Source organism: Lissotriton vulgaris, chromosome 8, assembly GCF_964263255.1.
Source record: "Lissotriton vulgaris chromosome 8, aLisVul1.2, whole genome shotgun sequence".
NCBI classification, from domain to species: domain Eukaryota; kingdom Metazoa; phylum Chordata; class Amphibia; order Caudata; family Salamandridae; genus Lissotriton; species Lissotriton vulgaris.
In genome coordinates, this window is record NC_141696.1 from 3,289,560 (window position 1) to 3,301,637 (window position 12,078).

The 12,078-nt window shown below is 46.8% G+C and overlaps 1 protein-coding gene across 2 annotated transcripts in view; it reads right to left on the reverse strand.

Annotated features, from left to right (window-relative positions):
- Positions 1-3,939: 3,939 nt before the first annotated feature.
- The window catches only part of LOC147693203 (outer mitochondrial transmembrane helix translocase-like), a 306,515-nt gene continuing 298,376 nt past the window's right edge, over positions 3,940-12,078 (reverse strand). For both annotated transcript variants that reach the window (XM_086933622.1, XM_086933623.1), the window contains one exon: positions 3,940-4,784. In XM_086933622.1, coding sequence (XP_086789748.1) covers positions 4,667-4,784 — 118 coding nt within the window. In that variant the 3' untranslated portion in view covers positions 3,940-4,666. The remainder of the gene's footprint in view (positions 4,785-12,078) is intronic.

Genomic DNA, 12,078 nt, shown 5'->3' on the forward strand with positions numbered 1-12,078 from the left:
GGCGTGGGCTACAACAAGTTCTGCAGCAGCTGGCTCCCTTCAGCCAGAACAACAGGCTCCTCGCGGGTTGAGCAGTGTGATGCCAGGAAATTTTTCTCCAATCGGGCAGAAAAAATTTGATCGCTTCCCCCCCCACCGGAGCGGGTAATGGATGAAGGGGAAGTAACCGCTCAGGGTCGAGACCCGGCCGGGCCCTTGTTCGCGGTGGAGGACTGCTGTCCCCCTCTACCCTTTTGCCGTTTCTGGAAGGGTCTCCGGAACTGCTGCTGCTGTCCCGAAAACTGTCCCCGTCCTCTTCCTTGCGCACCGAACCGTCTCCGAAACGGCCGGTAGGACTTCTTCTCTTTGGGCTTCTCCAAGCCCACAGCCGTATGGGTCTCTGCCTCCGCCTTCAAGCGGGCCATCTCATCATCTGCGTGTTTTCCGAACAATGTTTCCCCAGAAAAGGGCAGATTGGCCACCCGCTGCTGGGCCTCCGGCTTGAGTGACGTGAGCCTGAGCCAGGCATGTCTCCGCTGATTGATCCCATGGCAGTAACCATGGGCAGCCAACAGGAAGGCATCCGCCGCTGCGCTGATGACCTGATTGGACACCAACATCCCTTCCTTGAGGATCTCTTGGAAGTTCTCCCTCTTGTCTCTTGGTAGCAGTTCCACGAACTGTTACAGGGGAGTCCCACAGTGCCCAGTCATAACGTCCCAGCAGAGCTGTATCGCTGGACGCCTTCATGGCTGTGGAAGCAGTCCCACAAGCCTTCCTTCCAGCCGAGTCGATCCATCGACTTTCTTTATCTGGCAGAGAGGTGGATGACGGGGAGGTAGAGTGCAATTTCCTGGCCGCCGTCACTATCACTGAATCCGGTACCGGATCAACTCTCAGAAAGGCAGGGTCCGAATCCGGGTACTAGTGGTAGAAGAGGGCGAGACAAATGCTTCTTGTGAAGCGTTTCGAATATCACGGACGTCGTAGGTGTTGGAGCCGTCACCGTGATACCCAATTTTGCAGCCCCCCTCAGGAGAACCTCCTGGAATGTGGCAATGTCGTCCAACGGAGACACCCTGGTCCCAGTAGAGTCCGATAAGGTCGTCGAGTAGGAGCGGGTTCTGGAGGAGTCCGTGCGGGACCTAGAACCCCGCCTCCTATGGCGACGTCTCGATCTGGTGGAGGATCTAGGACGACTCCTTGATCTTCCTCTCCGTCCGGAGCGTGATTGGGACTTTCTCGGCCTTGGTCGATCCACCGGTCCCACCGGAGCGGGCGACTTAGGCTTGGTCGGAGCCTTCGGTTTAGGATTCCCCTTGGGCGGAGACGGAAACCTAGGCAGTGATGTAGACCTCGGAGGAACCGGAGGCGGCTTGTCTGGAAACCGAGGTACGGGCTGAAGTAACGGAGGAGGAGGAGGGTCCCTCGGCGGGAGACCCCTCGGTAACGGAGGCGGTGGCGTAACCTGCCTCTGTGACGGGGTATAAACTTCGGAGTACACCGAGCCCGGTGAACCACCATCTCCACCAGCCTGGGACGATGGAGAACCTCCCCTGGCGTCAGGCCTTCCTCCACCTGTCTTCGACGTCAAAGAACGGCGACCTGACGGCGACCGTCGGCCCCCTGACGTCGAGCGTCTTCTCCTTGACGTCGAACGCCTTCGCCTCGACGGCGATCTCGTCCGCCTCAACGGCGACCGTCTGTGCCTCGATGGCGATCCTCTGCACCTCGACGGCGTCCTGCGCCTCAACGGCGATCTCCTGCGCCTCGACGGCAATCTCCTGCGCCTCGACGGCGAACCTCTGCGCCTCGACGGCAAACCTCTGCGCCTCGACGGCGAGCCAGTCCTCGACGACGATCGTCTCCTCTTCGCCGACGGCGAACGGCGGTGTCGCCTCGACGGCGAGCACCGACGCCAGGCCTTTCGACGTCGATGAGGGCGACGACGAAAAAGTCACCGGAGACTTCGATGTTAGCCTGTTCAGTTCCCTCGAAGCCGGGCGTCGACGTCCCTTCCACCCAGAGCCCTGGGGAGACGGGGAACACACTGTAGTCATACCTCTCGACGCTGTAGTCGGTGCAATCGACCCAGATGGAGAATGGGGACGCTTGCTGGTCTTCCTGCCCCTGGGGAGCCCCCCAGAGGCCTCAGCATGGGCAGATGAAGCCCCTCCAGACCCACCTTGTGCCTTCATCCTCCTTTCCTCAAGGCCCTGAAGCCTGATCTTCTTTCGGTCCTTCAGGGTCCTGCCAGTGAAGCCTTGACAGATCACACACTCCTCTGGGACATGGGAAGACGGACGTCAGAGGATACACACCTCATGGGGATCCGATTTGGCCTTCTTCCTGAAGCACTCCGGGCATTTATCGAATAATGCAGGCATATTTGATATAGAACAGAGTGCAACACCAAGGAGAAAGGCACCAAAGTACTTAGAAAGCACTTAACTTTGAAAAAGCAGTGAAAAATCACAAAAAAAAACCCTTGAAAAGGGAGAGCTCAATACTCTAGGGTCCTGCTAGCAGGAGCCGGAAAAAAGAACGGAAAGTAGAAGGGACCTGCAGGGCATTCTGGGATACTGTGAAGTTCTGGAAAGTTCTCTTAAAGGCACAGTATCCTGTTTTGAGCCACATAATGGCAGCCTATGGGGCTTGTCTGTCCAGGCCTTCCTCTCTATCATTCCAGAGGGATTTTGCTGCTAAAGCAAGGGAAATATGGACAGACTTTGCTGTTTGTGGATTTTTGGTGGAATTTCTAGTCGAAGTACTGGACAGTGTAGCCTGTTTATAGGCTGCATTATCTGTCTTTAATTCTCTCTTAAGTGTCTGTGCAGTTCTGCATTTTTTGACACTTTAAGAGATTATTTTTGATTGCTCCGGGGTCCACGCACATGGGCGGGACTATTCACTAGATTATGACTATAAACAGAGATCCCCTACTACAGAATATTACTAACAATGTGATGGGACACGCATGATGTCCGCCGCTGAAGGGCCTCTCTATGGCAGAGAGAACAAGTAACAAGGAATTCATGTCTACACAGCCAAGGGCAGACTTGGTATAAACTTTCTACAATCTGAGGGGGAATAAGATCTGGTGCTTTTGCAAACGGCATGGTTTCAGAATTCTACTTTACAATTTTTTTTCCGACTTGCACCTATTCAAAGTACATAACCTTCAAGCTTGTTTTTCTAGAGTTGGAGTAAAAGCCTTGGCAAAGCGCGTTCTTGCATGCCATGATCAGGATAAACGCAGTTAAGAGACATCTGTAGAAAATAAATGTTTTCTATCCACACTGAACACATGCTATGCTGTGAGCAGTTTCCTATTGGGGTTCCACGAAAACAAAAAATGCATTATGAAATCACAACCGGATTTAGGGGAATATTCACACAGTATAAGCCTATACAAAGAAGTAAACAATGCTGGAAAGTGAAAGACCACAAGTCCTTGGCAGTGGACTCTTTGGATGTTCCAGAGACCACCATGATAAACATTCTCCAAACCTGTTTCTTGGTCTGTGTTCCATCTCCTACACAAGAATGGTACATGCACAGTGCATGCGTTTAGTAGCAGAATTGAATCCCTCAAAATGAGAGTCAGTTTTCATTGCTATCATCCAAGGTGTTTGATGGCAGATAGTGTGATATTAAACCCATGAGTTTCACAGCACAGAGTCCAGTGAGGGCATCCTGCACCAATTACCATTTTCGGGAGAAAAAAAATCAAGTGAGGGAGATACTGATTACTTGTCATTCATTAGCAAGATAAAATAAAAACCCTTCAAGCCATTTATTTGTGATGCAGCGTAGAATAGTTTGGGAACGGACAGCCTGATGACAGAAGATCATATTTAAAGGACCACACACGCTATAAATTGATAAAACGATTGTAGAACAAAAGATCCATGCATGAGATTTAAAAATGTACACTTTGCTAGTAAACACAATACAACGTTTTCAAAATAAATATACATTTATTTATAAATGAACCACTGCTAATATGCTTGATGAGAGTAAACCGGTCAAAAGACACATCCAGACGTAAGACACATTACATTATTTAAACTGTGGCTCCTGTAAAGGGTTAGTTTACAAAGAGGTCAAGCCTTGCTAACAGTAGCAAATAAAATGCAAAGTTGTTTTAAGTGATTAAAAAAAAACTATGATTGACAGCAGTCCCATCAAATGTGTAAATATGCCACAGAGTATATCCCCCATATGCATCATTGAATAGAGGCAGAGTGGACACTCAAGGGAAAGCCACTGGCTTTATAACTAACTAGAGCAATGCCAAATATGATGTGCACAAAGGGAGGGTCCCCACATTCTCAGAGAATAACTGTACTGCTGGCCTCCACATACACTTTCGGACTTTGTTGGGGTGATTGATAGAGAACTTTTTATAAAGACCCCGGATGGAGCAACAGCAGATTGCAAAGTAAAGTACTATTATGAATTGAAAGATTGCTATAATGCTTCACTCAGATCAGTTATCTGGGCCATGTCTGCTTTATGGTCCAATACATATGATCTAGAATTTATTTTTAAAATAAGATATTTAAACTCCATAGTAATAGAGGTAGTTCCTTCTTTGTTGAAGGACTCCCCTCAGCTTACACATTAGATGACCATTGGCCACAAAACTAATGCCAGAGTGCGTTGGGCACCAAGTACTTTAGCATCAATCCACGTTAACATGCATTAGAAGGGTCTGAAATGTTGTGTCTTTAGATTTCTTCATTTTATCAATGGACTTCAAGAGATCACACTGCTGCATGGGTCGAATCTCATCATAAAAGCTGAAAAAAAGAAGACATTCATAGAATCATAAATCTGCCGGAAGAAGATATTGAAATATCCATGTCAGAAGCTATTTCTCTAGGCATCAAATAAAAAAAAAATACTGGAACAATCTCCTTCCCAATTTGAATTTCTTAACCAAAAGGATATAGAAATGCCCCACAATCCCACGCATGTGCGGGGTTATTTGGACGAAGGAACCCAGGATGGAAAAGATGCAGTTTCCACCAATTTATACCTGAAGACCAAAAAAGTAGCTCTCAACAGTGAACGGGGCACTGCTGCAACGACAACAACAGTCAGACATGGGTGACTCACAGATGTCATGACACTGGCAACAGACAAAGCAACAATCAGCAACTTTTATTTCCAGCAAGTTCTTTTGTCAAATTCTGCTCTTAATATGCTAGTAAAAATGATGGGGTTAGCGAGGTCATGCAAACCCCGCATGTGGGGTAATGAATATTACATGTATTCAACATGGAGATTAGTGGCCACTCCGGTGAGTAGCTGAGTAAGTGTTCGTCACTTCAGCAGGATGAACCTTGTTAAGAATTCTCTTTTTTCGGATGCCTCACTTCACAGATCTAATGAGTGACTGTCACTGTGAAAAGGTAAATGGCAAAGCATTTCTACAGTACACTTAAATGGCTGCAGACTGCTTCAGTTTTAGGACACACAACAACAATGCAAGCAAAAAAAAACAGCAAAACATATGCAGACACAATTTAATTTTCAATTTCTTTTCAAAGAACAATCTTTTGGTTTCAGAGAAGATGAAAAACGAACAGTTATTTGGCTCCATGCAAGTGGCTACAAGAAATAAATGCATGTCCTTCTCTTAGCTAAAGTGAATAACTATCAATGAAAGCCGTTTCATAAGAGGTGTCGGACTACTGTGATGTTTATCCACAATAACCTCCTTCTCCGGACGCAAACTATGCTCTGGAAAACACTGAAATGTTAAGCCAATCTTCGTAAGACAACTTTCTGTTTTAATTAAGAAATTGCACAATAAATTGTGTTTTTACTTTCTGGGAATTATTGCGAAATTGCAAAATATGCTTGCCAAACATAGCGCATTGAAAGCAACAGATTAGTAAGTAAAATTCCTAAAGTTTCTTACACTTCTTGATAATAAAAGATTCCTTCAAAAAGCATTACTTAATAGCACAACATGAAAAAAAAATATTCCCCCTAGTCCTTATTCTTGGTGAATATGCATGGCTTGGTGGTGCTGGAGACACGAGTTTTGAATTCTTTTTGAGGGGGGCGGGGTAGGGAAGGAGTATACACTGCACATACATATTCCTGTATCCTTCAGCGCACTATTCCCTCCTCAGCCCAGTAACTCTTAGTTGAAGCTGTTTGGTAACAGTATTGTGCTTCGATTCTCTTAGCAAATTAACTCCATATCGCATATGTCTTGGACTTGCCTCCGAAGCTGGAAGGAAAAAGATGAGAAAAACCACACATTCCGAGCTGCATAGCTGGAGAATCTGGAGGGTGCATCAGGCAACGTGCATTGGATTCAAATACATTGTACGGTACTATCCTCTCCCTTGAGAAGCAGTACTGGTGGAACATGTTCAGCCCTGCCAACAGTGAACCTTGGAAACCTCCTTGAAGCACATGGCCAACAGCAGTCCGGTAAAGGCTGGGCCCTTCTATTACAAAGAAAGGCACGTGCAAGGTCGGTCATTCCTTTTGGTTGAAGATGTAACCCCTTGTTTGCATTGCTGGGGGTACAAAAAAAAAAAAGGTGGACAACTGTTGCGTAATAATTTGACTTTTGTGGTCAAGTTGTGGGATGGAGGGGGGTGTGACCGAGCCAGGCAAGATGGCGGACGTGAACTACTATAGATTCGTCCGCCAGCCCGTATATAGTCAATTCTCCTGGTCTGGGGGACCTCAGTAGCTGCCACTACCTCCATGCCCAGCACGGCTGGGCCTGGTGGCAGCCGGACTCCATCTACGGTGGGGCTTTTTAGTCCGGGGTCTGGACCTCGGCTGAGGAGGCTGCCAAATGGTATACCCTGCTCCTGCGCGGCGCGCCTACCTAGGGGTGGACATGTTGCAATCCCCCTGATAGATGCACTACCAGGGGCCATAACAACTACCTGTAAAGCAGAGCTCCAGTGAGGCCCTACAAATGTCAGGTGAGCCGCTGTAGCTTTGTAGGCTGAGTGCCCGTTCAGCACCGTCCTCCCTCCAGCTCCACTTACTGGCCTAGATCATCCCTGGAGACTCCCCAGCCCACAATTCTGGCCTGACAATCACTGACTTGACCTCCGGGGACAATTATCCTGCCTTCATCTCCGTGGATCAACATTATCCTCCTGACCTAGCAGACTACCTCAGACTCCCACTCACCTACATGCCCCTGAGGCAACCTACACTGACGTCCCACGGCATGAGCAGCTCCGATCGGCCATGGCTGAACGACTCAAACATTTGACCCCTGGCCCAAATGTCATCCCTGACAACCTTCAAGGCGACTCTTCTCACCCAGCACTTACCATTGACTAAATTGGGCCGAGTGCTAGCTGCCATAGAACACTGGTGAGTCACTATAGAAATGCGCATCAACGCTCTGACCACAGATCTCAGTTTTCTTCGCAACAATCACTGTTTGGCCACCCTAAACTATTGTGATGATCTGAACTAGAAGACCAGATCACAGGAGAGGGCTGAAGACATTGCAGGTAGATCAAGTAGGAGCAATGTGTGCATCTGGGGCCTGCCGGAGAGGGTTGAAGGTCGTTACCCCATCCAATACCTTGAGACCTGGTTCAAATCCTTCACCCCAGCATCAGAACTCACGCAGGAGAGAGCGCATTGTGTAGCTTCAAGCAACCGTCTCCCAGGATCCTCACCCAGTCCTATGTTAGCTAAGCTCCTTTACTTCAAGGACCAGGACACTATCCTCAGGGAGACTCGCCAAGCGTGTCCGCTCACGGTGGAGGACAAGGAGATCATGCTGTTCCCGGTTTACCCCAAAGTGGTCCAACAACGAAGATCATCCTTCTGTGGGTTTAAGTGTTGACTGCGCCTGCAAGGGGCCCAGTACTCACTCCTCTTTCCAGCCCACCCCAAGATCACTGTAAATGAAACTACTCTCTTTTCACCGATCTGAAGGAGGCATGGGACTGGGCAGAGCAACAATATGGTCCTGCCACGCCAGAACTCAAAATGACTTCCTCCTCCTTACCCAAATCAAGACAAAAGAAGCATAATTGATCCCACATTCGAGGTACCTAGAGTTCATCCACAGCTGAACCCCGAAACCTAGAATAGATCATCGCGGATGGGCAGCGGGCCTGCATGCTGCTATGGACATTGCCCCTAACAACATTACCACTGATGACAAAAAGAGCCCCCACCTATTTACAACTGATGATGACCGGCTTATCTCTGATGACTCTCGAAAGAGCTCCCCGGGTCAGTTCGAGATTCGACATCGGACAATTTCGTCTGCATCAGTTGTGGAGTTGTTTACTTCCATGTCATGCTAGGATTGTTGCAGCGTACCAAATGTATACTGACACTACACTATCCAAAACACCACGCTCCAACTGTAGGCATTCTCTGATCCTCCCCCTTTTCTCCCTGGCGGCTGCTGCGACCCCCTGCTTGCCCACATACTTTTGTAACAAGGGCACTCCCATCTTTGGCACCATACCCTGTAACTGCATGACACCCCCACTTCTTCCGAATGTTTCTTGATTCTGTTTGGGCGTACTCTAGTTACAGTAGGCCCCACCTGTTAAACTCACCAAGATTCTGCTGATCCCAGATCCTGTACCAGTCCTACACCCCACCCACAACACAGTGTATTCTCAGCACTCATCCAAACTATGCGAAGCTGGTAGATTCACAACCAAAATGAATGAGCGAAGATCCCCCTCCTTGCAATTTCCTATATTACTCACTCATTATGCAGACTTCACATGACACAATTCGGCTTCCGAAACTGAATGTGCGGGGTAGGCAAACTGCTTGCAAGAGATATGCCATATATTCTTATGTCAAAAGGCAAGAAGCATGTGGAGTCCTGATCTGGGTCAGTCCTGGTGTACCTTACTAGGTTTTAGGCACTACGATTGACACTTGAGGCCGTTATGTCTTGCTGTAGGGCCACCTCGATAGTCCCTATGGAATGCTGCAGAATCAGAATCAACAACGCACTATATGTTGCAAATGATCCTTATGATGGACCCTGGCCATCACCTTAGTACTTGGCTGTATAAAGCCATTCACAAACTGACAATGCTTCTCCTAGACACCTTACAACAATAGGAGGAGGAGTTTGTGCATGCATTGCACAATAAGGAGTGGAAAACTGCCCTAAAATTCCTGCAAAAGGTATCCCGTAACTCATGTTTTGAAACCCTGCAACTCTGCGCGCTGCATTGAGTCTACTTCACCCCGGCCAAAATTAACTGTATCTTTCCACAAGCAGCTGCACATTGCCCAAGCTGTCAAGCTCTAGGTGCAGGCTTGCGACACAGGATATGGTCCTGCCCAGCCTTACACCATTCTTGTAAAAGAGTACATGACACACTATGCCAAGTCACAGAGCTCCCTGATGTCCACACATGGGAGGTGTGTACGCTGGGCATTTTTATATGGCACATACCTTACAAGGTGCAAACTCGCTTCACCTCCCTGGCGCTCCTTGCCAAACTTACCCTCATCCTGCACTGGTGCACGCCGGCATGTCCTTCTGTGGCTGCCTGATATGGTGCGGTCTGCAAGAGGGGTGCAGTGGAGCAAGATGCTCTCCGATATGGAGGTCTGGGGCCTTCGTAAGCAACCCATCTCCCCTCACTGAACCACCATTCTTTCGCAGATTCTGCAACAAACTAGAATCGATGATATCTCTCCGTAGCGGCCACTGCGCTTAACCCACACCAGTTACTGCCTATTGTAACCCCATTTATCTTCGCTTATTCATAACGCGTTGTATCACTTACTCTCCACTGACGGGTCCTGCCCACACAGCCACTGTAACTTTGTCTCAGATGGCTTCGCTGATATGGAACCTGCCACAACTCTACACCCACCCTATCTTATCCCTAACTACCTGAGATCGTAAATTTCCCCTTTTGTTGTGTACACTTGACAAATCCTTCTACATCTACACAAGCACATGTTGTATAGCACATAGCTTTTACTGTACTTACCTGTTGAACCTATAAGCTATGCTGCAACTTACGTGTGTACAATGCTTTCATCATACTACACAGTACCGTTTCCTTCATGTTTTTAAAACCAATAAAGGTTTAAAAAAACAAAAACTGTGGCATAAAGGACCAACCATAACCTACAACGAACTAACGTCGTAAGCAAATGCTTCGCATTTTGATCCTCCATTTTTTTGATCGGCACCTTAGAACCAAATAACCATCTTAATTTAATCTACTCGCCAGCTTACATGTTACAAGAAGACAGCTAGCTGGACCTATGAGAAGATGCGCGGTTTTACTAACAGGGTTAATGGAAGGGGACCTTTGAAGGGAAGTGAGGGACTGAAGATCAGTTTTACAAACCAAACCTACCACTGGGTTTATTAGTTGAAATGGATCGCAATTCAATCTCTGCCGACTTTGAATCTATTATATAGCATGAGTTTTAATGCTGTTTGAACAGCAGGACTGTCACAGCGGAAGCTCGTCAAAGAACATTTACAGAGGTGCACATCAGTTCATAAAGTGAACAACCTCAATTGTTGCTGGCTAGCAAGTTGCATGGCAGAGAGCTGTATATAGTCTTACAATACATAGGGGCTTCCATTGCTTTTGAACTGGGCTCCGAGTCGCAGGAGCGAGGCCTCAAATGAGGCATTCCGAATACACACTGGGTCTCTACATTTGTTGTGAGGGACGGGATACTGTTTTAACTATCTGCTCATTAAACGGGTCGTATTTTGGAGCTCTATAACTGAAGGATGCCTTTATGGTAGATATTTATGATATTAGTATTTATATGGGAAGTGCATTTTTGAGCAGCTTTGATTAGGACAATACTCAGTACTGTGTGTTGGATACTGATATTTGGCCAACTGTGTACGTAGATATGACTACCTTTAATGAATATATGATTCCCTATGCAATGACTGATAGGAGGAGAGGAAAGCCACAGTTGATCAGGCCTGCATTATTTAATTGTCAAGAGAAAACCGCAATTTGAAATCTCAAGGAACGGCCAATACTGGGAACTGATCGCCAAAGCACACACTTCTACTCTTCGTTACTTAATTTTGCAGTTTCTTCTATGGAAAACAGGTGTTAATTTGCAAGACAACTGTTGAATTTGGAAGCAAGTATCCGATCCTGAGGCGGAAACGACAAATCCGGACAGCAATGAATAAGCCATGTCTAGCAAACCCACAGGTCACCTTAATAAGGATGTTTCTTCCAAAGATACACACCGGTTAACGACACAACCAAAAGCACAACCTAATGGAATCTCTACTAGGGACAGTAGCAGGAAATTTAAGCTATTAAATAATTAAGTTAGAGCGGCAGTCTCCCACCAAAGCAAGAGACTCCATTCAGGAGAGCAATTATGATTGGATGCTAGCTGGCCATCAACAGAATAAACAAAAGTAGAGAATATTAAAACATTTTAAAACAAACGTTCATATATTTGACTAACTGTGCAGTTATTCTAGGATTAATACTACTGATTGGAAGACTAGTTGCTTCAGGCATGTGTGAATCTCAATGTCCTGTGCTCTGCCAACACATCCTCACAGGGGCAGATTAGAGGTGACTTAAAGCCATTGTCCAAATCTCTAAATTTCATCTAATACCAACTCTTTGCTCTGCTAAAGTCTCTCAGCAAGTAAGCCCACACTGAGACATCTAATTATCCACTCACTAAAATGAGTGTTTCAGAGAGCACCATGTTCCCTTGCAAGTGACATTTATACTTTAGAACGAGATGCAGCTGTTATCGCAGAACCACATTAGAGCTACTTTCAGCTTCCAACAGGAAAATCCCATTGGACACTAGATTATAAATTAACGAGGCTATTGCTAACCAGGTGGATTATTGCCATATTCCTAGCTGGAGACTGGCAGGTGTTCCAAAGTTAAAGCCACGTAGAGCGGACAAGGCAGGGAAACAAACAAGCATTGGCAAAGCCAGTTGGTCTCACCTTTGTGAGAGATTCTATTTTTGTTTTCTCTATTCTACCGTAGTTGTGTGGATAGTAAGTTTAGATTGTGTCAATTAAATAGTTGTTAATGCTCTGCTGATTAAGTGATGTAAGTTGGATATTTTGTC